The sequence below is a fragment of the Excalfactoria chinensis genome, chromosome 3 (assembly GCF_039878825.1).
Source record: "Excalfactoria chinensis isolate bCotChi1 chromosome 3, bCotChi1.hap2, whole genome shotgun sequence".
Classification (NCBI taxonomy): Eukaryota; Metazoa; Chordata; class Aves; order Galliformes; family Phasianidae; genus Excalfactoria; species Excalfactoria chinensis.
In genome coordinates, this window is record NC_092827.1 from 84,439,457 (window position 1) to 84,464,202 (window position 24,746).

The 24,746-nt window shown below is 41.0% G+C and overlaps 1 protein-coding gene across 2 annotated transcripts in view; it reads right to left on the reverse strand.

Annotated features, from left to right (window-relative positions):
* The window catches only part of LPGAT1 (lysophosphatidylglycerol acyltransferase 1), a 55,102-nt gene that overhangs the window by 12,323 nt on the left and 18,033 nt on the right, over positions 1–24,746 (reverse strand). For both annotated transcript variants that reach the window (XM_072331842.1, XM_072331843.1), the window contains exons 4-7: positions 18,551–18,669; positions 13,689–13,784; positions 11,233–11,506; positions 3,947–4,073 (exon numbers count right to left, since the gene is read on the reverse strand). In XM_072331842.1, the coding sequence (XP_072187943.1) occupies positions 3,947–4,073; positions 11,233–11,506; positions 13,689–13,784; positions 18,551–18,669 (616 nt within the window). The remainder of the gene's footprint in view (positions 1–3,946; positions 4,074–11,232; positions 11,507–13,688; positions 13,785–18,550; positions 18,670–24,746) is intronic.

A 24,746-nucleotide genomic window follows, 5' to 3' on the forward strand; every position in this document is an offset into this window, starting at 1 on the left:
TGTACTTTGCATTCTTGTTTTCCCTGGCACCAAGAATTGCTTGCCCTCATCCAACAAGGATGCAGTTGGCAGTTGTCCCAGGTTCTGAACAGTACATTCCCTTCAGGAGGGCCTCCACCCAAAGCAGCAGCCTGCCAGCCGTGCTCTCACCTGTGACAGTGCTGCTCAGCGCCTGCAGCCGTGCCAAGCACCCAACCAGATGGCAAAGGGTTTGCTTTCCATCACAGAGGAAAGAGCAAAACAAAGAGAAAGCACAAGTCCACCTGGTACTGACAGATCTATCATTTATGTCAGCAACATCTGCACATACCAATAAATATATTAAGATTACAAACCAACTGAAACAGTTACTGTGATATTTTGACACACAGAGAGGTAGAAGAGCCAAAGAAGCTTTATGGAAAAGACAACTAGCTGGAACACCTGCACAAACACAGAAAGAACGGGAAGACACAGTGAAGATAATGATCTTAACCTCTACAACTGCAGACCAATTTAATGATACGTTTCAAGATAACGTAAAAGCTCAAAAGCTAACAAATAATTTTCAGAAGTATGGCACTTTCAGGAACACTTAAGCCACGTTAAATAGTCCTCATTGGTGATAACCTCTAATTCTGCATTAAAATGGAAAAAGCTCATAGGTACCACCTTTAAGCACTAATTGCGTTTCATCATCCGTCCCATCTTGAATTAAATTCACTATCCCCCTACTCTTTCTAAACTTTACCTGCTGTTTCAATGGCTTTTCAGATAAACTCAGTGTGAAGGAGGCCATTGGTATGCCTCAGACATCTCCACAAGGCATGCTAACACCTACTGCAGAACTGGATGCCCTTCACAGCCACTTCTGCAAAACTCATTCAGCAACCACAATATATTCCATTTTATTTATAGCTAAGAGTCTAAGCTTATTTTCATAAATCTGTATTCACGCAGACACAGAAAAAGAACTTCCTCAGTAGTTGAAAGCATGTTTCAGCGGCAGCACAGTGCAAAAGCTGGTATGATAAGGAAAGGTGACACAGTTCTTATCTGCATTACTGCGCCAGGACAGCTGAGCTGGCTCAAAATTAAGTGGTGCCTTCATGCAGCGTGAATGCAGCTACCTGCCCTGCTGGGACGAGGGCTGTGGCTTGCTCTGCTTTCAGGCTCTGCCTCACCCTCACCGGAGTGCTGGGCAAGCAGGGATATGAGCATATGAGGTGGGGAAGTTAATGCAAAATGAGCCCTAAGCCATTCTTTACTGACTTGCTCCTTCCGGCACACGACCCTTCCTGTGGTGCTTAGTGCCTTAACAGACTGCCTCCCTAATTTCCCCCTAACTCCAACAATATTTGATCTGGAAAAAGTTAATGAAATATTCTCCTTGATTCTTACATTTCTGAAAGCAGAAGCCATTTTTCAGCACTTTCCTGTGAGTTTTGAGGAAAGTCTGTCATGGTCAAATGTAGCTGCAAGGGTCAGTTCTCACACCTCTGTGCTTTGAAGAATCAAGTTGCTGGTTGCCTGTCATTTTCTTTCTTCTTTTTTTCTTTTTTAAGGAAAGTTTCTTTTGAGGAAAAGTGAGGCCACAGCTTAGACTAACGATGAGCTTTTGCAAAACAAGTAACTTATACAGGAAACTGATGAAAAGCAAACTTTAACTCCACTACCAAAATTGGAGCTGTCAACCAAAAATGACCACAGGATGAAAATGAACTTTCTCTGCCATTTCCATTAGTTAGAAAAGTGAAAAATGAGGCTGGTCGCTGTGTCCTCTACACTCTTGCTGCTGCTCCCTAAGTAGGATGGAAGAGAAACAGACCTGTATAAAAAGACAGGCCACCAGAAGTGAAAAACACCAGATCCAAAAGACAGCAAAGCACAGACTGCTTGTGACCAAGAGGAACAGCAGACAGCACCACGTGAATGGCTGTAACAGAGGCAGCTCTGCAGCAAGCTCGTCCTCTGCTTCAGAATGAGCTGCACAGAAAGTGATGTACGGAGCAGTAGGAAAGCAAAATCATTTTGACTGGCACAGTCTTTGGTAGAAGGGTGTTGGTTTGTTGTTGTTGCTGTTTTCCCCTGAACAACTTCTGATTAAGATCTGACATAGCAATGGGATCAAGCCATCACCACATTTGGACATGTGAGGACACAACCTAGGAGGCTCCAGAGAGTCATGAGAGAGCTCATGTTGAGAACTTAAAAACTAAGCTCTAATAAATTGGTGTCAGTGCACTGAGCCACAATTATCTCCTGCCCAATGCTGGGGAAGGTTTGGTCAATTGACAGCAGAGCTGTACTGTTTTCTTTCCTTCCAGAAACCCTCTGGGAAAGTACTTCTGTTTCTTACTCTTTCCTATCCAACGCCCCATTCCCCAAGCACTCTGCAGGTTCTCAGTGGTGCCAACAACTTTGTTCAAATCACAAATCTATCATTTCAAGTGATTACAACACTGGAGGCATCTGTAACATCACAATGGTCTGATACAAAAGAAGAAAAAAAGGACAAGAGGAGAAAAGGAAAAAGAAATGATCACTTGTTGATAAGTCCTGAATGGAGCTTAACTGAAAAGCAATAGAAAAAGATGATACAGCATGAGTGAACTCACCTACACCCATAATTCAGTTGCTTTCTGCTAATTCTACCATCAATAAATATATCCTTTACGTATAACAGACCTTTAAAGGTGCACGAAAATACCTAAAAATAAGTTTGATTATCATACTGGAGGTGAAGATTCATTCTAGACTACAGCTCCAGTCCCAGATACATTAGAAGTTCTTAGCATATGAGATGAATGATGTGGTAAGCCTAAAAAATGGATAAAACGGTGCGACAGTTTTCTAGTATAGAGTTATTCTGGGTCATCAAAGAGAATCAAAGAGAAGAGCTGCAGAAGGGCCCGGCAGTGGCTGCAGATGAAATAAAGCACAGCAGATAAAATGCCATCTCATACACCTTAGTGTTTATGTTCACCTTTGAGAAACTTGGAGACGGATTTCTATAAAAAGCAGGACTGACTGAAGCATGGCTGTGGAAAACAGCTCCAGTGAGCATCCTGTACTGCGCATCGCACACGGTCATTCCCAGGGGATCCACATAAGGAGATCTGAAGGCTTACTGTAAAAGCCCAGAAGCTGCGTTGTTGACAAAAGGGAATTAACACAAAATCACACAACTTTGTGATGAAAGTGTGATAAACCACATCCCTCAGTGCCACATTGCCACATTTCTTGAACACCTCCATGAATGGTGACTCCATCACCTCCCTGGGCAGCCTGTGCCACTGCCTCACTGCTCTTTCTGAGAGGAAATGTTTCCTAATGTCCAACCTGAACTTCTCCTTGTGCAACACGAGGCCATCAGCTCTTGTCCTGATAGAGTTTTCCCAGCCACAAACTGAGAAAGCTCCTGAAAGCAGGAGTTGGGGTGACCTTCTGTCCCAGTTACCACCTGTAATGGACGTCAAACTACTTCTTTTACAAAAATATTTGAGTTACGCAGTGATCAAAATCACTAAATTTACTAAAGTAAACTACTAGCTGAGTTTTAAGGAAGTAATCCACTGGGAGATCAAAGAGCTCTATGGAGAAGCATCTTCCTTTCATCCCCAAGATACACAGTGTGCTGTTTCATTTCTGATAAGGAGAGGGCGTCTTTAGATTGCTGATTATTTCATGATACATCGGTATGCTGCTTTATACGTCAGTAAGCCAAATACGTCATCTAGGTATTATGCTCTTATGAAACATTTACTGTAGGATTCCTTTATTTGCTTTGATAATGGTTAGGAGCAGATACTCAAGGGAAGCATGTAAGAAGAAAAGTAGTCTTGGATTAGATGGACCTCCTCTTTGACATCTGCTGTTTTATTTGGGGACTAAATAGACTCCCAGCCTTTTTAGTTTTCTTTTTAGTATTGTAGTTTAGTGTAAGAACAGAAGGTTTATTTCTTACCTGTAGTGTACATGTGTAACTGTTGGTTGTCGGTAGCCAAGAATCCAGGTTTGGATGTCTATAGGTTCACCTTTGGGATATGCAATGGTTGCATCTATCACCCACTGGAGACCTTTTGATTTGCTCTCTAGGAATAAAACAGAAATACTGTATTAAAATTAATCAGAAAGAATATGCCACTTGATTTGATAGCTATTCCACTTTCAGGTTACTTTAAGAGGTATGAGGCACAAATATAGCTTAAAAAAGTGACAAAATAAGACAGCTAAGAATCAAACCCAGATTTCATTACAGAATACAGAAATATTCTTACAAACTTCAGTAAGATTCTGATTTTATTGTCATGGTTGCCTCTGCCATGTGTGCATATTGTAGCACATCAAAATCAGCAACTCTGCTCTTTGGTTACAGTCACAGAGCGCACTGATTCAAATCTTAGGTGCTTCCCCCATTCCCCAAAAGAAAAACTTCAGCATAAAAATCCAACTGTTTTGACCTGCAACAGCCACACAAAGCCCTTTGGGCAACTGCCTCACTGCTGGGGTAGGGCAGATAGAGGTGACTTACATCACACAACACAGATGGACTTTCAAAGGCATTAAAAAAGAAACAACAACAGCAACAAAAAACACCACAAGGGTTCTTGAATACTTGAGTTACAGGATAACGAGGAAAGAACAGTCACTTTGTGTATGAAAGGCAAGCGAGCAACACATAGGAAAAGATGGTCAGTGTTCACAATGGAGATTCCATCCATGAGGTCTCTGGCAGACAGACTGACCCCAGTGCGTGCTCATGCACGTACCAAAATATTCAAAAAGAGGAAGTGAAAATGCTATAAAAATGATTCAGGAGAGTCAAATCTAAGCCATAACATAAGTTACTTGCAGCAGCAGTGAAGGACAGACATCAGCCTAGCCATGACCTCTCTCTGCTGTTTCTCCAACCCACCTGGCACATCTTCAATCCACACGTTTTCCAAGAAGGAGAGCAGCATATCTGGAAAGTGAGCCAAGGAGGGGGCACGGTGCCAGACAGCAGCATTTGGAGTTCAGCTGTCATGCCCTGCACCTGAGGTCACACTATGCTCAGGCTTGTGGGGCAGCAGTATGTGCTTACATCACACCCAGTGGTATTGTACAGGATTTTGAAAGAACTGAATTTTAAAATCTGATGACTTGAAAAACAATCATCTGTTGGCAGAAGTAAGAGCTGTTATGTATCAGTACAAGGTGCTAGGCTTTTCAAACCTGCAACTGAGATACCTAAAGAGGAATGACCCTTCATGCAGAGGAGACCCCCCTTGCCAAGCACTGGGTTTAGGAGGAAACTGGACCAGGTATATGGAAGATATCCATTGGAGAGCTAAAATCAACAGACAGAAGTGCCCATCTGGCTCAGCTTAGAAATTGTGCTACACTGGAAACAGTCAAACTAGGAAAATATGAGAGAAGTACAGTGGGAGAAGCACGATGTATATTTGCTCTGTCCATGGCTTTCCAACAGTATGCTCTTAGAACCACAGCGAGGGTCTGAGGTTAGATAAATGTATGGTCTTGTCCAGTGTCGCCATTCAAGTTTTACTGCACACACAAAGAAAACTGCAGCGCTGACTGAGGCACGCTAAGAGCTGCAGTCATTAACACCAAGTGCAGCATACCTGACCTGACAAGGGCTGACTCACAGGTTTCTACCTGTATTTCATTTCCATTTAAATTAATTAAGTGCAAGAAGACATGTACAGCAACACTATCGCCTGTACCTATCAAATATTTTAAAGAGCAAGCAGTGTTGCCACAGTGTCTAACCAACAACAGAGCTGTATCACTTCGTTCCAAATGCAAAGTCTGAGTCAGGCTAGACAGTATTTCACAATCCCTAGCTCTGAGGTGAACAGCAGCATGCAATATATGGTTCCAGAATTTGACAGTGCACAAGATGCACAGGGCAGGATGAAACACTGCTTGAAAATGCTGACAGGCACACAAAGTGAGTGCACGAGGTACCAGCGGAGGCTCCATGCCAGGATCATGGCAGCGTGGTTGTCGTGTCTCATAAGAAAAGCACTAAGTGCAGAGTCCTTCATTTTGAAAGGAGCAATGTATTAGAGAAAAGCCAATATGAAATTAATAGTAAACTCACATAAGTATTCATTTGGAAATGGATTTCAGAACAAGGCTATTCAATTTATCATTTTCCCAGATGTAAAGAGAGAATGAAGACAAGTAAATTGGCCGAGTAAGCAACAAAGATCATTAATTGTAATTAAAAAGCTCCAGATGAGTATGGGAGCATTATCTTATTATTTACAGTAAAATGTTTTTAAATCATCTATTAAATATTTAGCTTCTATTTCAAACTGTTCTTTCAGCAGATAATGGTTCAAACTTCTTTATGGGAAGACTACCGTGGCCCTCCTCATTGCTGATTTCTTACCTTCTATCTTTTGCAGGGCAGAGATGCTGAATGTATTCCTCACACCAGCTCCAGCCTCGCCTCCAGCCCCTTCCAGGGCAGGGAAAAACCTGCCTCTGATAGCCTACCTGGAGCCCCACTTCAAAACACAAAGTTGTGAATGTTCAGCCTCCAGAGGTAAGCAACAGGCCTTTGGAGCAAACAGGTCTTACTGCAGCCACCTCCACAGGCAATTTACCAAAACAAGTAATTAAATTACAGTCACTGACATATTTCAGCGTACCCTGGTTTAAAATAAGCCTTTCATAATCTGTCCAACCTCTCACACTGTTTAAAAAAAGCCGAAGTCACCAGGGATTTTTAGAAAATCAGTTTTGAAATAAATCTCACTGTCCCCTCTAGGAGGTTTTTAAAGCCACAAAGGTCTAGCATAGCCTGGAAACTGAAAGACAACTGCAGCAACACCAAGGGGTAGGATCTCTTCATCTCTGAAGATGCTGCTCTTGGGCCTAACCAGACCTTCGAACAAGCTCAGGACAGACTGCTACCCAAGTTATACTGCAGTGTGACTTTAAGGTTGGGTATCTGTAGAAAGGCGGGCTAAAGCACACCTGTTCCAGAGCTCTTCTTGCCAAGCTTGGCTTTGCCAACACAGCCACAGATGTTTTTGGCAGCCAAACTCTTTTGAACTTCCCACCTCCATTAAAAGACATCCTTATGCTTCATTTCTAGTACCTGCTGGGAGACTGAGCAGCCTGACTGCCAGAGGCTTCGGCAACGGTAACAGCTGCAGAGGCCAAATCTAAGCTGATCTCTCTGAGGACTGTTGTTTCTTCCACAGTGCCTGGGGAAAGTGTCATCCTGCTTGCCACCTCCAGCACAGGTGGAAGATTTTGAATTCTCAAACCACCTGTAAATGCCACCAGTGATGCTTTTTGAGTTGTACATAAATGTTCAAAACCACCCTGCAGGGCCTGCCCTGCACAGTGGTACCCAAACCATGCAGAAATAACATACCTTAATATCACTGCTTTGTACTTGTCTTGCTAAGAGAAAAGAACATACAAAGACAAGACTAAACAACCACATGTAGCGATTGTTTTCTAGTCTAGACAAAAAATAAGCAAGTCTCCAAACTTGTGTTCCCACCCCCTTTAAATCCTCACCGAGGTAAATCTTTGTAACTGTTCTGCTGTTCAGGCAGATCCTTCAAGACACTGGATGCTCTGTGGTGCTCTCACAGCAGACACTTGACTGTCTACAATCACAAATGTATTGAATTTCAAAGTTCCTTTGTGTCCCCTCCATTTCAAGCCTGGCATTACCTTCAGCCAACACAGCAATCTGCATCTGACTATGAGCAGGGCCCTCCAAACCCATTGGCAGACCATCAGCATTTACCACTGAGGAAGAGAAAGCTGTAAAGAGCTACAGGAGGCTGTAGCAGGAAACACTGCCTCCAGCCAAGCTCTGGGTGGAACAACACTGCCAGACTGCACTCAGAATAGGAAGCACCAACAGTGAACCTGGGGACTGCAGTTTCCATTAAAAGAAAATATTTACTAGCATCACCAGCGTTTAGGTGTGGCTTCCCCAGCAGCTTACATCACTCAACACTCAGCCAAAACAGGCTGTTGCCTGCCCTGCAGAGCAGCACATTCCTGCCATTTCTCTCTGCTTGTTGGCCCTCTAACGATCATCTGGACCACTGGGCTCAATGTTAACTCTTTCCTTAGAGATCAGATCTCAGGCAGATTCATCATCCTAGGATCTCTCAGCAAGAAGCCACCTGTGAACAAAACCAGAAGCCCCTTTTCTAAGATTAAAAAACCCAAACAACAAAACCTTCCCACACATTACTCAGGTCACATTCCTCAAAGAACAGGAAACAAGAAGCACGAGTTAGAGAAATGAATTGTGAAGTCCAGTGTCCAGCTCTGCAGAAAACTGAGACAAACCATCGGAATCGAACATACTGTGCTACATTTGAGACCAGGAAGATGAGATTTCAATACGGCTGTGATCATGCTCATACCGTTCTCTTATCAGACCAAATTACTGCCTGCTGAAATAAAACGCAGGCATCTTAAAAAGCATCTTAAAGCATGTTTCACCACAAATCAGCTCCGTAATGTATATCTTCAGTGAGCAATTCCTCCTAACTCCTTTGTATTGCCAACTGTTCTTTGTAAGAGTTGGATCTGTGCACATCAACAACTAAAAGCAAAAGCAGTTTGATTTTTACCAGATGATTTCACTCATTCTAATGCTCACAAGATGACCAATTGTTTCCAACCCAGGAAACCTTTTCTTGTAACAACAGCCTGACTGTCTGGTAAAGAAAGTAAAGAAAATCCAAAGCCAACAAAATCACTGTAAAGCAATTTAATGAAAAGAAGGTGAACTCTAATCATCATTAAAAAAGCTTGGAAGTTACAAAAAGATGGGGGGAATGACAAATCATGGAGAAGAAATCTTACAGCAAGCTGAATAACTTGGTGACCCAGGACAGCGGAACACCAGGGACACTGTTGAACAATACAGTTCAGAGCATGAGAAGTAGCGTGGAGGAAAAACGTTTTTGCTGAACCACGAAGTTCAAGTACAATGCTACTAAACAAGAAAGTCACTTCCCAAAGCAAAGGAGTACAGGAACGAAGTACAAAAAGGTACACACAATGCTTATGCCCAGCTCTGGTGAAGCCATAACTGTACGTTCTGCATTTAGTTCTAGCAGCCACAGCCAGATGAAGGCAAACTGCAGAAGATAAAGGCAAGTCTGATTTCACTTCTTCATGTAGTTAAAAAAAAAAAAAGAAGAAAAAAGAAAGGGAAAAGTAAAACAAAACGATGATCACTGCCTTGTAGGACTTTGTAGAATAACCCTGTACATTTATAAAATTCTGTTTTATTCAACTGAACAAATATTCCTGAATTTTCTGAAGGGAAAGTGTAAAGTAAAAGCAGATGGAAGGCAGAATATTAGAGGAGGAGCCCTTGATTACGTTGTACAGATCAAGAGTTAAACCTCCATACCCCTCTGGAATGGAATTTTTATGGTGGTAGAAACATTTTTGTGAGAGAACGTAAAAAAGCTCAGCTTTACACGTGCCAAATATCACTCCTTCCAAGCACACAACATTTATTTTCACTTCTCTTTTTCATCTTTTTTTTTTTTAATTATTATTATTTACTTAAACATTTCCATATCCACTACTTTTTTCACTTTGAAATAGTTGTAGCTAGAAAGGAAATGTTCCTCTCCTACTTCTCCGCTTCTTTCCATCTGTCTTTTCAGCAGGATGGGTAGGTGGGCTTTCCATTACATGTCTAAGATGACTGGTTTATTTTATTACCCAAATATGTCAACAATTATCAGATGCTCATTTCTCATGAGTCTGAATTGTGCCACTCAAAAACAAGTGAGGAAACAATAACAACAAGGAAAACAAAAACACACAGACACAAACCCCAAACGGTGCTGCTTGATGTTCAGTCCATATCAATCAATACGAGGACACAAACATAAAACAGTTACTTTGGCAAGTGCCTTCAGTTTCCCTCCAGAACTAGATGACCTGCAATTCATTAGGGAAACAGCTTCTTTTCATACCTTGTTGCCTTTGAGAGCAGAAGAAACAAAACAGATTAGACTTTTGCCCTTAAAAAACCATATTAGAACAAAGGCTTGGCCTTCATTTTTGGTTGTTGTTTTTTTAAAGAACCTACAAGGTTCTGTGAAAATGAGGGCTGAGGAGTTGTGTCTTTTCTGAATGTAGGAGAGATTTTTATGCATCCCACAGCTTGAGATTCATTTACTTTAAAATCTTCCCTCCTGCAAGTAAATCATCTTCATTCATTTCCTATGTTGACAAGATTTGCTTCTAAACTAAAAATCTGGCAGTAATTTCTGATAGAAGCTTCCTGCTAACCCTGAGATTTCAGCTGAAGCACAGAAAAAAACTCTCCTGTGTCTTCATTAGGATTGGTGTTTGCTTCTAAATGACTACAACTGCAAAGTCATTATAATAACCTTGGTATGGAAACACCAGCATCGCCCACCAATAAGAAAACAATAGAAGTCCCCAGTTCTTTGTTCCTGGAAGAAGAAATGCACAACTAGGTTCAATCCAACTCCCCTGTCTGAAAGCGCCAAGAAGTGCATAAGAAGAACTGAGCAACTAAAAGCACACAGTCCCATAGCTATAGTCATTACTTACATCCCAACTATCCTCTCCCCTGCAGCCCAGGCACCCCAGAACAACAATGCTTCAGGAATAGTTTTGACCCTTCGTAACTCCCAGTTACAGACCCCAAACAGCCTTTCAAATCTTGTCAGTGACAGCATAACCCTCAGCAACAAAGATGACCGCCAGCTTAAAATAATGAAAATAAAATACACTAATATTAAAAAAAAATAATAAAATAAAATAATAAAATAACCTGAACTCGATAGTTCAAGAAGAACAAACTATACAGTACCAGAATGCAAAGAAACTTCAAAAGGCAGAAATTAAGATCTAAACGTTGCTTATTCTATATTCCAGAAATACTTGTACTGTAGCCCCACACCAACACAAAGCAGCACAAACAACCACCCGGCTGAACAGAGCAGCCCCACGTTGTTGCTCACTCCCAGTGCTCATTCCAGTATCCACTCTTTCCACTGTAGACTAAGTCAAATGAAAGCTAAGGTGTTTGGTTTTTGTCTCAGCATCAAAGATTAAATGAAAAATGAACATATTTATATGAATGTGATGGTGCATTATGGGTGTATTTGACATTTTGAGAGGCCAATTCAACTCTCAAAAGGTTTTGTTTAATAACACAAATATCCAGGACATGCACTTTTCTTTCTATGTCATCTTTACCTTTTATCACAGCGTCTCCACCTGCAGGAGTTCCATTTTCTTGCGGAGCTACAAGCGTTTTCAGAATCACTTGAGTTGCCCCGAGTCTTGGCAGGGTGACATGCTGAAGAAATGGCAAATTGTTTTTCTTGGCAAACGCCTGGCTTGTTTCCCTCCTTTTCCTAAGAAAGCCGCCCTCTGGAAATAAAACAATCCATTTCCGATTGCGGCTCCGGTAATATTTTTCTAGATGCTCCTTAAGTAACACAAGCTGCTGGTCACGGTGTGCTTTTCCCTAGAAGAAAAGAACACTGACTAAATAAAATGATTGCTTAAAGGATACAACGTGTGCCAGGTAATTATTACATTTCTAACATTTCTCTCCCTTTTCAGAGACACAAATAAGCTTCTGCAACAACACAAAACAATCACAGAACCACTGAGGTTGAAAAAGTCCACTATCTAGTCCAGCCACCAATCCACCCCCAGCACACCCACTGACCACATCCCTCAGTACCACATCTCCACGTTTCCTGAACACCTCCAGGGATGGTGACTCCATCACCTCCCTGAGCAGCCTGTGCCACTGCCTCACCGCTATCTCTGAGAATGTTTCTTAATACACAACCTGAAGTTCCTCTGGTGCAACTTGAGGCCATTCTCTCTCGTCTTATCACTAGTTAAGGGAAAAGAGATGCTGACCTCCACTTTGCCACCACCTGCTTTCTGGCAGGTGTAGAGAGCAATGAGGTCTCCCCTGAGCCTCCTCTTCTCCAGACTGAACAACCCCAGCTCCCTCAGCTGTTCCCCTAAGGCTGGTGTTCCAGCCCCTCACAGCGTTGATGCCCTTCTTTTAAACAGTGTTCTCGTCAGAGTACCCACTGGTGGCCTGCAAATGCCACTTCATAGAAATAACTAAAAATACCCTTGCGAGGGAGGATGAAAGTCTCTGATGACTTCTCTGCAGGAGTGATGTCCAGACAGTGACCAGGCACTCTATGTACCAGAGGCACAGACACACAGAGTTCCCTGGTGAACTCATTAAGGTGAATTCTGCAAATGCAACTTGGGGTCAAGCCATTCTTCCAAGGTCCACATACTATCAGTACTTTCTGCAAGTCAAGAGTAACTTTGCAGGCATCACCTTCCACACAGCTCTCCCCCTCAGGACCAGTGAGGGTGACAGAAGCCAGAGCAGGACAGCTGCTCTTAGTTTGACAACTAGAGGTATACAGGGTATAGTCAGGTAATAATTGAACCCAAAGGACCAAAGGTAGGGAAAAAAACCTCATTAATTTTTCCTCTTCAATGTATTAGGACAACTATTTCCGCTTAAGACAGTAAGATTTGACCTTAATTACTGCAACAATACCAACAGAATCTTCGGCAACAGTCTTTTCTCCTTTCACCTTCACACCACTAAGAGCATGCCATCCAAATTTTGAGGCAGGAATTTACATCAATTAGCATTAAAAGGGCTCTGAAAGTTCAAGGTAATTGGCACAAACACATTCAATCTATGCTCTTTATTTTCTTTTGGCAGGAAAGGAAATGCGAGGAGTGAGGCTGATTGAAGACAAGAAACAGTATTTTATCAATGGTGAGTTTTGCGAAAGAGTTCCTCCCAGATTTTTTTTTGTATCTCACCACTGCAGTTATTTCCAACTTAACCTCATGAAAAAGGAGGAATGAGCTCCGTCCGCTCACATTTATGGAATTAAAGAGCAGTAGAAAAGTTCCTTAGTTAAAATAATTCTTTGACACCAGACCAGAGGACTCCAGGATAGCAAAGCAGTTCAGAAAAGAGCAGCGAACAATAAACTTTTTGCAAGTTAAATATTACAATTTCCCAAGACCTAGACATACTAAGCAAATATGGCAGGTGCATAAACTGAAGTTTAGCAAACACTGCGAGGTTTAAGATGCAGCTGTAATACAGAAAAATCTACCAAGCTAAAGGGAAAGAAAGCAGAGAAAAGTGCCCGTGACAACTGGTGAATCAGTGGAGAGTCCTGGAGCACAAATGCACGTAACAACCATCATATCTGAAAAATCCAGGCTGCCTGGTGAAAAGTTAAACATGTGAATTTCCTCTGTCTGCCACAGACTGTTTAAAAGTCTAAGTGAAAATACGGGGATAACTGGCACCAGATCCATGCTGACCAGTGTACTGACTACAATTCTGCTTTTAGAGTAGTTTTATCAACAGATATCAAACTTCCAAGTAACTACACATACACACCTCTCCCCACTCCTCAAAAAACAAACACAAAAGCCAGTTGAATCACTGTGTCCAAACAAAAAACTCAGACTATTAAAAAAATAAGAAGATGAATAAGCTCTACCCAAATACACACATCAGCATAGTTATTTCATCCTGAAAACCAACCGAGATGGGCTTGCGTGAGGTAAGACCTATAGCATCCCAATACCCCAAATATTAGGATAAACCAAAGCACTGTTATGTTTCCACTTACCTGCCTTATAAAGAAGTCTCCGTGGATTAGTGAGACAATGCCAAAGTTTGTATACTTAAAAATATGATCCATCAGCCACATCATCTGACGGACAACCTGAGAAGAAAAAAGACAAAAGCTGAGTAAATAAGCACAGAGAAGCGCATACATACAAGTCATGGAGAAGCAACAGAACTATGTGCCTGTGCATCAAAGTATAAAGCAACACAAGTGCTACACTTATCCTTTAAGACTGGTGTTAAGTACAGAGTGCCTTTTTGTGATGTGAGATGCAGTTCTACACTATTAGCCATATGCTGTAGTCATTTCTACTCAATGTTTTTATGGGAGGTGTAACGCTTCTTACAGATGTGCCATAACAATTTGAAGTCATCTACAAACTAAAACTATTATTGGTGTTAGTTAAAAGTCCACAACGCAATACAAATCTGAGTCTGAAATCTCAAAGTGATTTACGTCTGCAACAAAACCAAACAGGTATTCTTATGCATTTTACACTTGACAGTTTTAGAATGAAGTCACTTCGTTCTCTGCTGTTGACTTGCACGTGCTCCACATGTGCTCCCTATAATCTTCGAACAGTGCCATCACCAAGACCTATGCACAGCCCATATACCATTGCTAGTGTCTCTCACAGCAGAGCAACCAGCCACATGCAGCTGACAATTTCACTAAGTCATGAAATGCTCCTTATCCTGGCCAAGCAGCATGGTGAGAAAGCGAAAGCAGACAGGAAACCCTTAGAATCACCTTGACCATCACTTCTACAGGATAATGAAAGGTATTTGAAATCTCAAAAGATTTAGACATAGGACTGACCTCTCAGCTAAATCTGAATGTTACAGAACGCAATAAAAACCACTCAGATTTGGTGGGTTTTTAGTATCAGCAAACTTTCTGTTTGATGATTTTGGATAATGCAAGAGCACCGGTTCCTAGGCCGTCCAGCATTACTGCAGGCGGAAAGAGAAAACCGTATCTGAGGGAAGGGCAGTTCTCAAAGACATGCAAAGTCACAGTCTCATCAGTTCACATCCACGCATGCAGAGAATACACATCATAGGGAAATGCAACCTTTGCAACCAACAAGCTAAAAATAGCACTCGGATTCCACAGATGATGTTTTAGTGGAATGCAGTACCCATATGACTGTTCATCTATGACTTTGGCTTTTTTTTTTTTTTTTTTTGCTGCCAAATGGGCTACCAAAGAGGCAAACTCCATAACTCAATGATTACAGGTCTGCCAACAAACCTATGCAGCTGTAAGGAGTACAAAAAAGAAATAAATATTTTAATGTGTATTAATTCGTGAACAACAGGCACAGACATACACAGCCCATCAAAAAGGGGAAGATCAAAGAGTACAACACAGTCACGTTGTTTGCAATCAAAAGGCAAACGAGATCATTGGATATTCATTTTGTTCCACTACCAAAGGCAGAACAGAAAAGGCTGCAGGATAATGGTGGTGGTTTTCATCCTCTGAACAAAACAATGCTTATCGGAGGAATCTCTTATCACATGCATTTCAAGTTAAGCAAAGACATTAAAAAAATGTTCTGAACACAAACTCATAGGTGTTCATGGACAAAACAAATAATTTTTGGTCTTTTTTTGTTCCACCCTTCCTATTTAAGCTAAATACAGGATGTTGATAATAGTTTGTGATATTTTAATAGAAAATCTAGGTGCCTCCCATTCACAGGCTCATTTTGATTTCACTCTGCATAGATTACATAACAAAGCAACCCAAACAGACAGTCTTTCATCTTCAAAGCACCTGCCTAAAACAGCTATGAAATTCAGGTGTGCATGTCTTGAAACTTGCACTAAAACAGCTACGAGCTCTCCACTGCACTCATTCTGCTCTTTATAACAATAAAACAACTCAGTCAAATTTATCGGCCCTAATCCAGGCAGAAAGCAGCAACATGAGTGTTTGAATCTACTTCCTAACATTAAAGGTTAGGAGACCTCAACTAACTTACTGAGAGTTTAACAGTTTCACAAACTGGAACCATTTCTAGAGCTATATATAAGTGTGCACAGGTCACATCTGAATCAGCACAAACCTGCTACTGTGTGCCTTATCTTATGGCACTTGTTAAAACAATCCCATGCCAGCCCTTCCGCTGCATGTAACTTTTAGCTAAGTTCCACTTCCCTAACAGAATATGTTTTCCTTACTCACCTCAGTTAATCTCAAAGAGAAGAAACATCTTAACACACGTATTTTAACTTATTGTTTAATAAGATCGTTTGCTTAAAACAGATAGGATACACTACCATTTATATATAAGTAATTATAGAATGCTAGGAAACATATATCACAGTTCCTGACCTGGCCTGTAGGAAACCTACTGTCAAGCTGCAAAATAATTTTGGCATTCTACTTTGCTACACAGAAAAACAGAACTTTGTCTTAAATCAAACACTTCTGATGTCTTAGGTTAACAACACAAAATGGCAGCAACAAGAGGAGAAATGCTTGTTGATTGTAGCTGGATTCAAATCCATACTGCCTGGCAAAGGAGAGCAAAATTTCAGACCACCATGGGAGGAAGTTCTGCCACTGCTGTGTCAGCAAGAGGCCACCTCTGGTACACGACTTCAAATACCCACACACCCTCCTGTGTGAAAGGAAAGGAGCCTCCCACCTACACAAAGTACCTCCAGCTAAAAAGTGTCGCTCGAGTGGTAAAAAGTGTTTCAGAATTAACACAGCTTAGCTGTCCTAAACCAAATGAAAGCGATTGCTATCTTGTTACTAACAGTTGAATATCAAGGTTACAAAGGACTTCATGTTTAATTTAAACTGTTAAAAAAACAAATCCAAACAAAAACCTGTCTTGTTTAAGTACTAGCTTATTGTGTAATGATTTCTCCTCTTCCTCCAGTGGTTTCACAGTCCCTCCAAGATAAGACAATCCTCCTGTTCAGAAATATGAAGTACGCTATTTAAAAACACCTGACTCAGCAAGTTCCATCAAGGATAAAACTTCTTTTATTCCTCCTTATTTTTAGACAGCTTTACCACTCACGCAATATTTTAAGCATGTGCTAAAGTTGGTGCTTTTATTATTATTATTAGCTAACAAAATACTAAAGCCACTCGAGGCTCTGAACATTGATTATTCCAAGCAGAACAATGGAAACCCCATAAGCGAAACATGAAGATGTCTATGGCTGCTTTGCTTTTTGGAAACCCACAAACCTAACGTTCTCCACACTGAAGGCTGTTTGCCACCTCGACGCCTTAATCCATTTTTAACATCTTCTATACTTATCAAAATTCATTCTGCCTAGGCTGAAACATTTTAGCTATGGAGTGAAATAGGATCAGAATGGCTTAGATTTAAACACAAATACAGATATATAAACTAGGATACATATATGTGAGAAGGGGACAGACTCTGACAGGAGTTCTGACAGGAAATGGTTTCAGAATAAAAGAGGGGAGATTTGGATCGGATATACAGAAAAAGGTTTTTTTTACAGTCAGGCTGATGAGGCGCTGGCACAGGTTGCCCAGAGAGGTGGCAGATGTCTCATCCCTGGAGACACTCAAGGTCAGGCTGTGGGGGCTCTGAGCACCTGATCTGCTGTAGGCATCCCTGTTCAGTGCAGGGAGGTTGGACTGGATGGCCTTTACAGGTCCCTTCCAATTCATCCTATATGACATACGTATCCATGGGACTATATCCTCATAGCTGTACCTTTACTAAGATTGTCCAAAGCATAACTTTGATGAAGAGAATTAAGAAGTGTACAATACAGAATACCACACATACCTAACTTCCTCAATTCCCAAAGGAAATAAAGCAATTAAAAGTGCTGTTAGAACACCATCTTCTCTAGGCTATAGCAGAAAGAGGTTAGTCACTTTCCTCACCCTTGAGCAGCATTTTCGTACTTTCCAATTCTAAGACTTGAGGGCTTTTGTTTATTACATCAGTTCAGCATAAGTAACATCTGGGAAAGTCTGTACAAAAACTGGAAGAAATGCAGCATATGCATAATGTGCACGAAGGTACACTAAGAAAAACAGCATCAGTTACAGGTTGCGCAGATACAATAAAGAGCAGCTGTTGTTTTCCTCATTTCCCCACAGTATGATGGCAGGAAAGAAGTACATTAAGACAAACACAGCTGATGCAGCATTTCAGCTTGCTAGGCATGCACCTACCCCTCTGCAGCCTAAACATATATACCTCTTCTTTCTAATTACCCTACATACTAATTTCCAATCCAGATCCTATTCTCTAGCTTCCAGCACTATATTCTTTGACATGAATTTTCTGAACACCCATGTATGAAATGATTGACATTAGTTGCATTTCTCAACAAGACTGCATAAGATAAGAGCTCAAGCAATTTTGGCCATACATAGCTGGCCAGTCTGGATATGCTCTCCGAGGGAAGTTACTTCCAGTTTCTGATTTTCTACCAAAATCCCACAGCTGTTTCTGACTTCTAATTCTAGTGTCAAGATCAAGTCACAATCTAAAAGCCATACCCATGTGTGTTTGAATGAAGTTGGTATGAATTGCACTGAGGCATACGGCGAGAGGAAGGACACAATAACCTTCAAGGAGATCTGCTTCCCTCCACGCTAACCTAGACTTGCACACTGACTCAGCTTGTAACTGACCTCTGAAGGCAACACAGTGATCTCAAACCTTCCCCAATCTACTGCCACATTAATCCAAAACCTAACCAAATATTTTCTGTATTCAGAGCCTTGTGATTATTTGATAGATCAATGCACAAATGAAGTCATCAGTACTGCACTCAGATGCAGGCACACCCATGGTTACAAATTACAGACAGAAGCTATCCCACTCCCCAGTTGTAGCCTACCGTGCCTTTATCCTGAAGGCACATCATCAGAGTGCAGACATCACCCGTTGCTTGATGGTTCACCAGCACCACAGCTTCATCTTCTGATACCGCTTTAACATCATCACCCCATTCCACTACTATTAAAAAAGAAAAATAAAAGGTCAACTTTACAATGACCACACTGATAATTTCACTATTAAAAACTAGAAAACAAAACAAATCAAAGACCTCCACATCCAGTTATAATGAAGAAACCTACATGCTATACGTGAATTTAAATTGGCACATAGCATAACATACGCTATATTGGCAAGACCATTTTTTCAAGCAGAGGGATCCAGCTTAGCTGTAAATCACATGCACAGAATAAGAACAAAACAAAAAATACTCTATCAGTACATATGCAGAGAGATTGATTTTTTTGTGTCAGTACACTATTCTATATTTAAGGTCTCTAAATTACATAAGCTTTTGACCCAGCTTTCAAATTCAACTGACTCATTAATTTATTTTTTTAATCAGGTTGTAAGAAAAAATGCTTTTTTATTTATTTATTGCTAAGACTCACTGAGTTTGTTTCATTTCTACATTTACTACTATCAAACTGCACTGGTCAAAGCAAAACAACAACAAAAAATGTAGTTGGACCATTCTATTTAAAATCCTTCATTAAGCAAACTTAGTCATTCACATCTAAACAAGCTACAGGCAAGAAAACAGGTTCAGAAAACAAGCTGCTCAGATAACAGAAACTATTAGTCACAGTTTTGTAGACCAGAGACCAGATACTCCGGTAGCAAGAATGACACCAGGATGAAGCCACAGATGTTGATCACTCAGCATCCCAACTCACTAGCAAAAATGTGCTGAGGTAAGAAGGAGTTAGAACTGCATCACCATAGAGTCAGTAAATAAATAAAGTGAAGAAGGCCTCCTGCAGAAGAGCACAGGATGGAAAACTGAAGAACATGTGCCATAAATCAAAGCCTGGCCTATGCCGATTGCTGTTTCCAGGGCAAAGAGACCAATGTTCAGAGCCTGGCCATCTTCAACAAACGCAAAGCTACTGCAACACAAGGGATAGGATGAGGGAGGCTGAGGAGTTCTATGAAGTTCAACAAGAAGAAGAAGATGCCTTGCCTGTGCATGAAGGACACAACTATTTTTCTGGACTCTCAGCATCTCAAGTGCTTCTCATTGGCTATTATTTCCATTTCTGACATCAAAGCAAATACTTTACCTTCACTATTGGATCTTTAGTACCTTTAAGAAAGGTTTTATTAATATTCTCCAGGCAGTAGACAGCTCTCCTTGCAGGACAATTATGGGGTAATACATCCACTGCTGTTTCCTAAGCTGTAATTTAACTGAGGCAAAACCCACAGGCTACACACTGAAGGTGTGAAGCAATAAACCACGCATGGCTTCCCTGTCCTTGAAGAAATTCCATTAGCATCATACATTTGAAACTTGCTGTTTCTATTAACTTCTAGCAGCTTCAAAGTTAGTACCGAACCGAGACAAACTCAAGGTTAAATACATAAAAATGTTCTATTTGGTCACAAGTAGGGAAAATCAAACTACACACAAAGATGAGAGAGCCTGTTCATCCCATAACATCAACCACCCTTTCTTTCCTTGACAAAAACTAAGCATGGATCCTTCCTCATTTCTCTTAATGTGAACTTCGAGGATCCCCTTTATTCTTGTGGAATAACCACTGGCTGTGACTTGTCCCGATGTCTCCCCTGAGAGATATGATCATACGATTCTATGAGATGTTACAACATTAAGGAAACTTCCAGGGCACAGTACAGTGAACGTACAAAGAACCTGTTCAATAATGGCTCCCCAGGCAACATAATGCACAGCCCTGAGGCTGGCAGCACCAGGGGAGCTTGGGAGTGCTGGTTCCAAGAGAAACAGCACGGACAGTGGAGCGAAGTAGCAAACTCCATGGCCAAGCTCTGATAACACCAAAGGGATCAGAACTTGGTGGTGCCATGGAACCTGTAAATAGCAAAGTTGTTATCCCGAGTCAACAGTTTTCCTTTTTTCTGTTGTTTCTGAAAACATGGCCCTGGGTGAACTTCGCTTACTATATGTTTATCATAATAGCAAAACACACCTCCAGCCCAAAGGCTGCCTGCCTCCACCCCTCACCAAGCACACCCTCTGAATTTTTTAGCCTACACTATCAAAAGCAAAGCCAGAAGTATGTATGACTAAAATCACTAAAGCTCTGCCCAAAAGTAAGAAAACAGTATAAAAATAGCTTAAAAGAGGAGGAATTTTAGGGAAGATCCCATTGCAGGCAAGTTGGAATGACATCACTGACAGCTGAGACCAGTTGACAGGCTGAGCCTCTCCCTGCCCCATAAAGACACCTCTTGGGTGAGATTCACATGCTCAGTTGTACCAAGTTGCATTACTCAGAATCCAAGCCAAGCTGCCCCCAGTCCCTCTGACATCTGAGGACAAGCTGGAAAGCAAGGGGATATTCTTTTCTGCCAAACCTTTCTAACCTCCAATGAAACACAAAAATTGGCATCATGGACAGGACTGACATGGATAAACTGCTTCAGAACTATAATAATAAACTGCTGCCCTTCACCAGGCTGCGAAAGAATGGGTTCAAAAGTTTTGGAAGAATGAAGAGAAAGTGGCAGAGTGCACTGAACTCATTTCCAACTTAGATATCCTTAACTCCATGGAAGTCACAAAATGCCTGGAAGCAGCAGTCATAGTTGACTGTGCACCTTACTTATCAAGTATTCCATGTTCCTGTGAATGGCAGCAGCCAACTATGCAAAAAAGATGAAAAAAGAACCGTTTTAAGGGAAACATATTAAGAATGTACTCATTTTGAAATCATTACTTCAGCATCTTTATTACACTGCCAATATACAATAGTTTAACTTCATTGCAACTCTCCAGAAGTCACAAAAACTGAGCGCTAAATAGATTGAGCAGCTGCAAAACAAGGTGGATCACAAGCATCTAAGTATCACCAAATAAAGTGATTTTATTTCTAGATCACTCAATGCTACAGATACTTTCTCAGAACGCATCAGTTCATACTATTAATTATTCCTAATGTGCAGTATTTGTGACTTGACTTGGAAGTTTTCAGACAATGGAAAATGGGGAAAATAAGCTTCTGCTGATACACTGAAGATTTCACCTGTTCTCATTAAGTACGATACAAGGCAAACTCACAGCTGGCTCACAATGCACTACCAAGTTTCAGCTGCAGTAGTATTAGGAAAGTTCTCCCAGAGTGTGGCCAGGAGCAGCCCAGGGATGTGGTAGAGTCACTGTCCCTGCAGGTGTTCAAAAACGTGTAGATGTGGTACTAAGAGATCTGGTTTAGCAGGGGAACATTGGTGGTAGGTGAACAGTTGGACTAGATAATCTCAGAGGTCTTCTCCAACCTTGGGGATTCTGTGATTCTATGATAACACAAGGCAAGATCCCATCCGGCTCACAGTGGGCTACCAAGTTTCAGCTGTAGAGGTAGGGGGGGGTCCTGCTGCCGGGTAAAGATGTTTGATTTAATCCTTCAGTTGATTTATAAACTCATTTTATCTACCAACTGGTGGGACTAATAACTCAACCCCTGCACCCAGCAGACAGGAAGTAACTTACTGAATCACAGTGATTCAGTCCTACCTCCTGGAGTTCATTTTCCCTCCGTCATTTCTCCCCAGGCAATCAGACTTGTCTCTTGTGTTTAACATCACTTTATTGCCAGTTGATTGAACTGATTAACAAAGAGAAAAGAATCACTTAGTACAAGTCCTGCACATATCACTGCTGGATGGGAAACAACAGTACACCACAGAAGCATGCACACAAACCACCCCTGCTACCATATTTTTGTTTAAAGAAGAAAATCCTCCAAATATTGAGTTTAAGCTCACAGTTTCCTTAAACTCAATGGAGGAAGAAATGCCCATCTTAGATTTTCCCCCTGTGCTGAAATTTTCAAAACAAGAACCTTTTTCTTTGAGAAATACTTGTGCCATGACATTCCATTCCAACCAAAAACACTGAAATCAAAAACTCAGGTGAATGGCAGCAGAACAAGGAACCAAGTTACAGCTCCACTGTAACAATACAAAAGATGTTCAAAGGCAAACATTTGTTGCTCAGGATGCCTGAAAACCAGCAAGCATTCCTCCATGACTTCCTTCTATTCCCAAGACACACTCTATAACGGTACAAGCTGTGTGTTGACTACAGCCTTGCAATAGATTTCTGCAACTGTGGTTTCACATAATATAATATAAAGGCAGGAAAAGGCAGAACCAGCCCATAAACCATTGACATTAATTTAGCCTGGTTATTGGAAATCGTAGTAAATTCAGTATCAAGCAAATCTGGTAATCCTGATTAGAAATGAAATCTTTTACCCAGAGGAGTGACACAAAAATGGTTTTGCTGCAAGAAAGACTTCATCTGGGACTTAGTGGGAACCTGGGATTCTCCAGTAAAGGATGAAGACACAGCAAGCAATGACAAATAAATGGACAGAAATATTTACCCAAGTCTGAAATACACACAAGTCTTTAAACCAAGAACATGTTTCATAAAAGGAGCTGCAAAGTGAGCTTTTTATGAGCCAATCCTTGCAAAGTCTCAAGTATAAAAACGATTCCTTTTTCATATTGCAGCTAAACCACTGCACATCTAGATGTAGCCATGGAGAGCTTTCAGAACACTTGGCTTCACAACTGCCTGCAGGTAAGTGATGCTATGAATAAATATTCAAGCATTTTAATTGCAGTATGTCATTAGGCCAGACAAATCATCACTCAGCTAACTAACAATCCAGTAGATTTATGTTGTGCTTTTAAACTTGGTCAGAATGGCAGCCCATTATTCTGCTCTTTGTCTAGAGGGGAGGCAGTCCTTTGACTAGAAGCACATGAATAACTTCTATACTGCATTTTGAAACTTCTTTGCCTCTTCTTTGTAGTTAGTAGTGTGTGCTGCAAGAACCAGTATTAAGTTATCAAGGTGTCAGTGTAATTTTAGTTAACACTTGGGCTTATTGTTAATTTGAAATCACATTGGGTTTCAGCTTCTTTTCCCACTAAACTGGAAAACAGGAAAGTCTCCTGCCAGAAACTGCAGCATCCACTAAGAAACGAGAAGGAACCAGACTTGGTTTATTTTGTTTCTGATCGCTTGTAATCATAGGCACCCATGAAGCAAGATCTCAAGAAAAACAATTCCAAGACAACACAGGTTGGCAACAGATAGAACTGTACAGTACCACCTTTTGTCAACCACTTGCAAACCCTTAATAAGAAATACATAGGGTTATTAATGGATGCTCTCCTTTGCTCCTTAAAAAGTCACCCCGCTTTCTAGAAGGGATTTTATCATTAGGTATTCAGTAGTAACTGTAGCTCACAACGACCAAGTTTCTACATTTTAAATATTTCCCCTCATGCTCTATCATTCATCTTTGGGAAGTTACACCCTTGCCTGACCATTCCCAAGCAGGTAGTTAAAGCATGCTGCAGCAGGAGCTGTTGAACTCATTTGTGCCTTCTTCGTGGATGGGAGTGTTCAATATCTGGCACTAAGTTTCACCTCTGGCATCACTTGTGGTTTATTACTTAACACATCTAGGTTTCACTGAAAAAAAAGTGGATAAAGAAATACAACAGTATCTACCCCCACCTCCTTTGCTAAAAGGCTAAAGGTATTTGTCTCTGCAAATTGATATACTTGCCTATGGTAAAAACTAAAACAAGAAGACAATGGGCTAGGCAAATTAGAATGCAATTCTGTTTTTGTTTTTTAAATATTTTAGAGCCAGAAGGAAATTAAAAGCCTCTTAAAAAAATTAGACATATTCTATTGGACAGAGGAGGAACAGCTCTTCCAACTCACCCAAAAGAAGAGCATCTTTCACACCTAACTCAAATCATGCTGCTGCCAAGCAATTTTTATTTCCCTTTGAGAAAAACCCTTATAAAAGAGAGGTAAGTAAGGAGAACAAGCTGGGATGAGAAACCCACAAATGAAAGGAGCCTGTTCCCATGGTACATGTTAATATGCTAAGTCTTAGTTTAAGATATCCTGATTATCATTTTAACTTTTCTGTGGCAAACAACTTCATACTCCTCCACACTTTATTTTAAAGAGCAAACTATACTCCCCTTTACTTTCACTTCCATTCTTTTTGGCTTCCACCTTC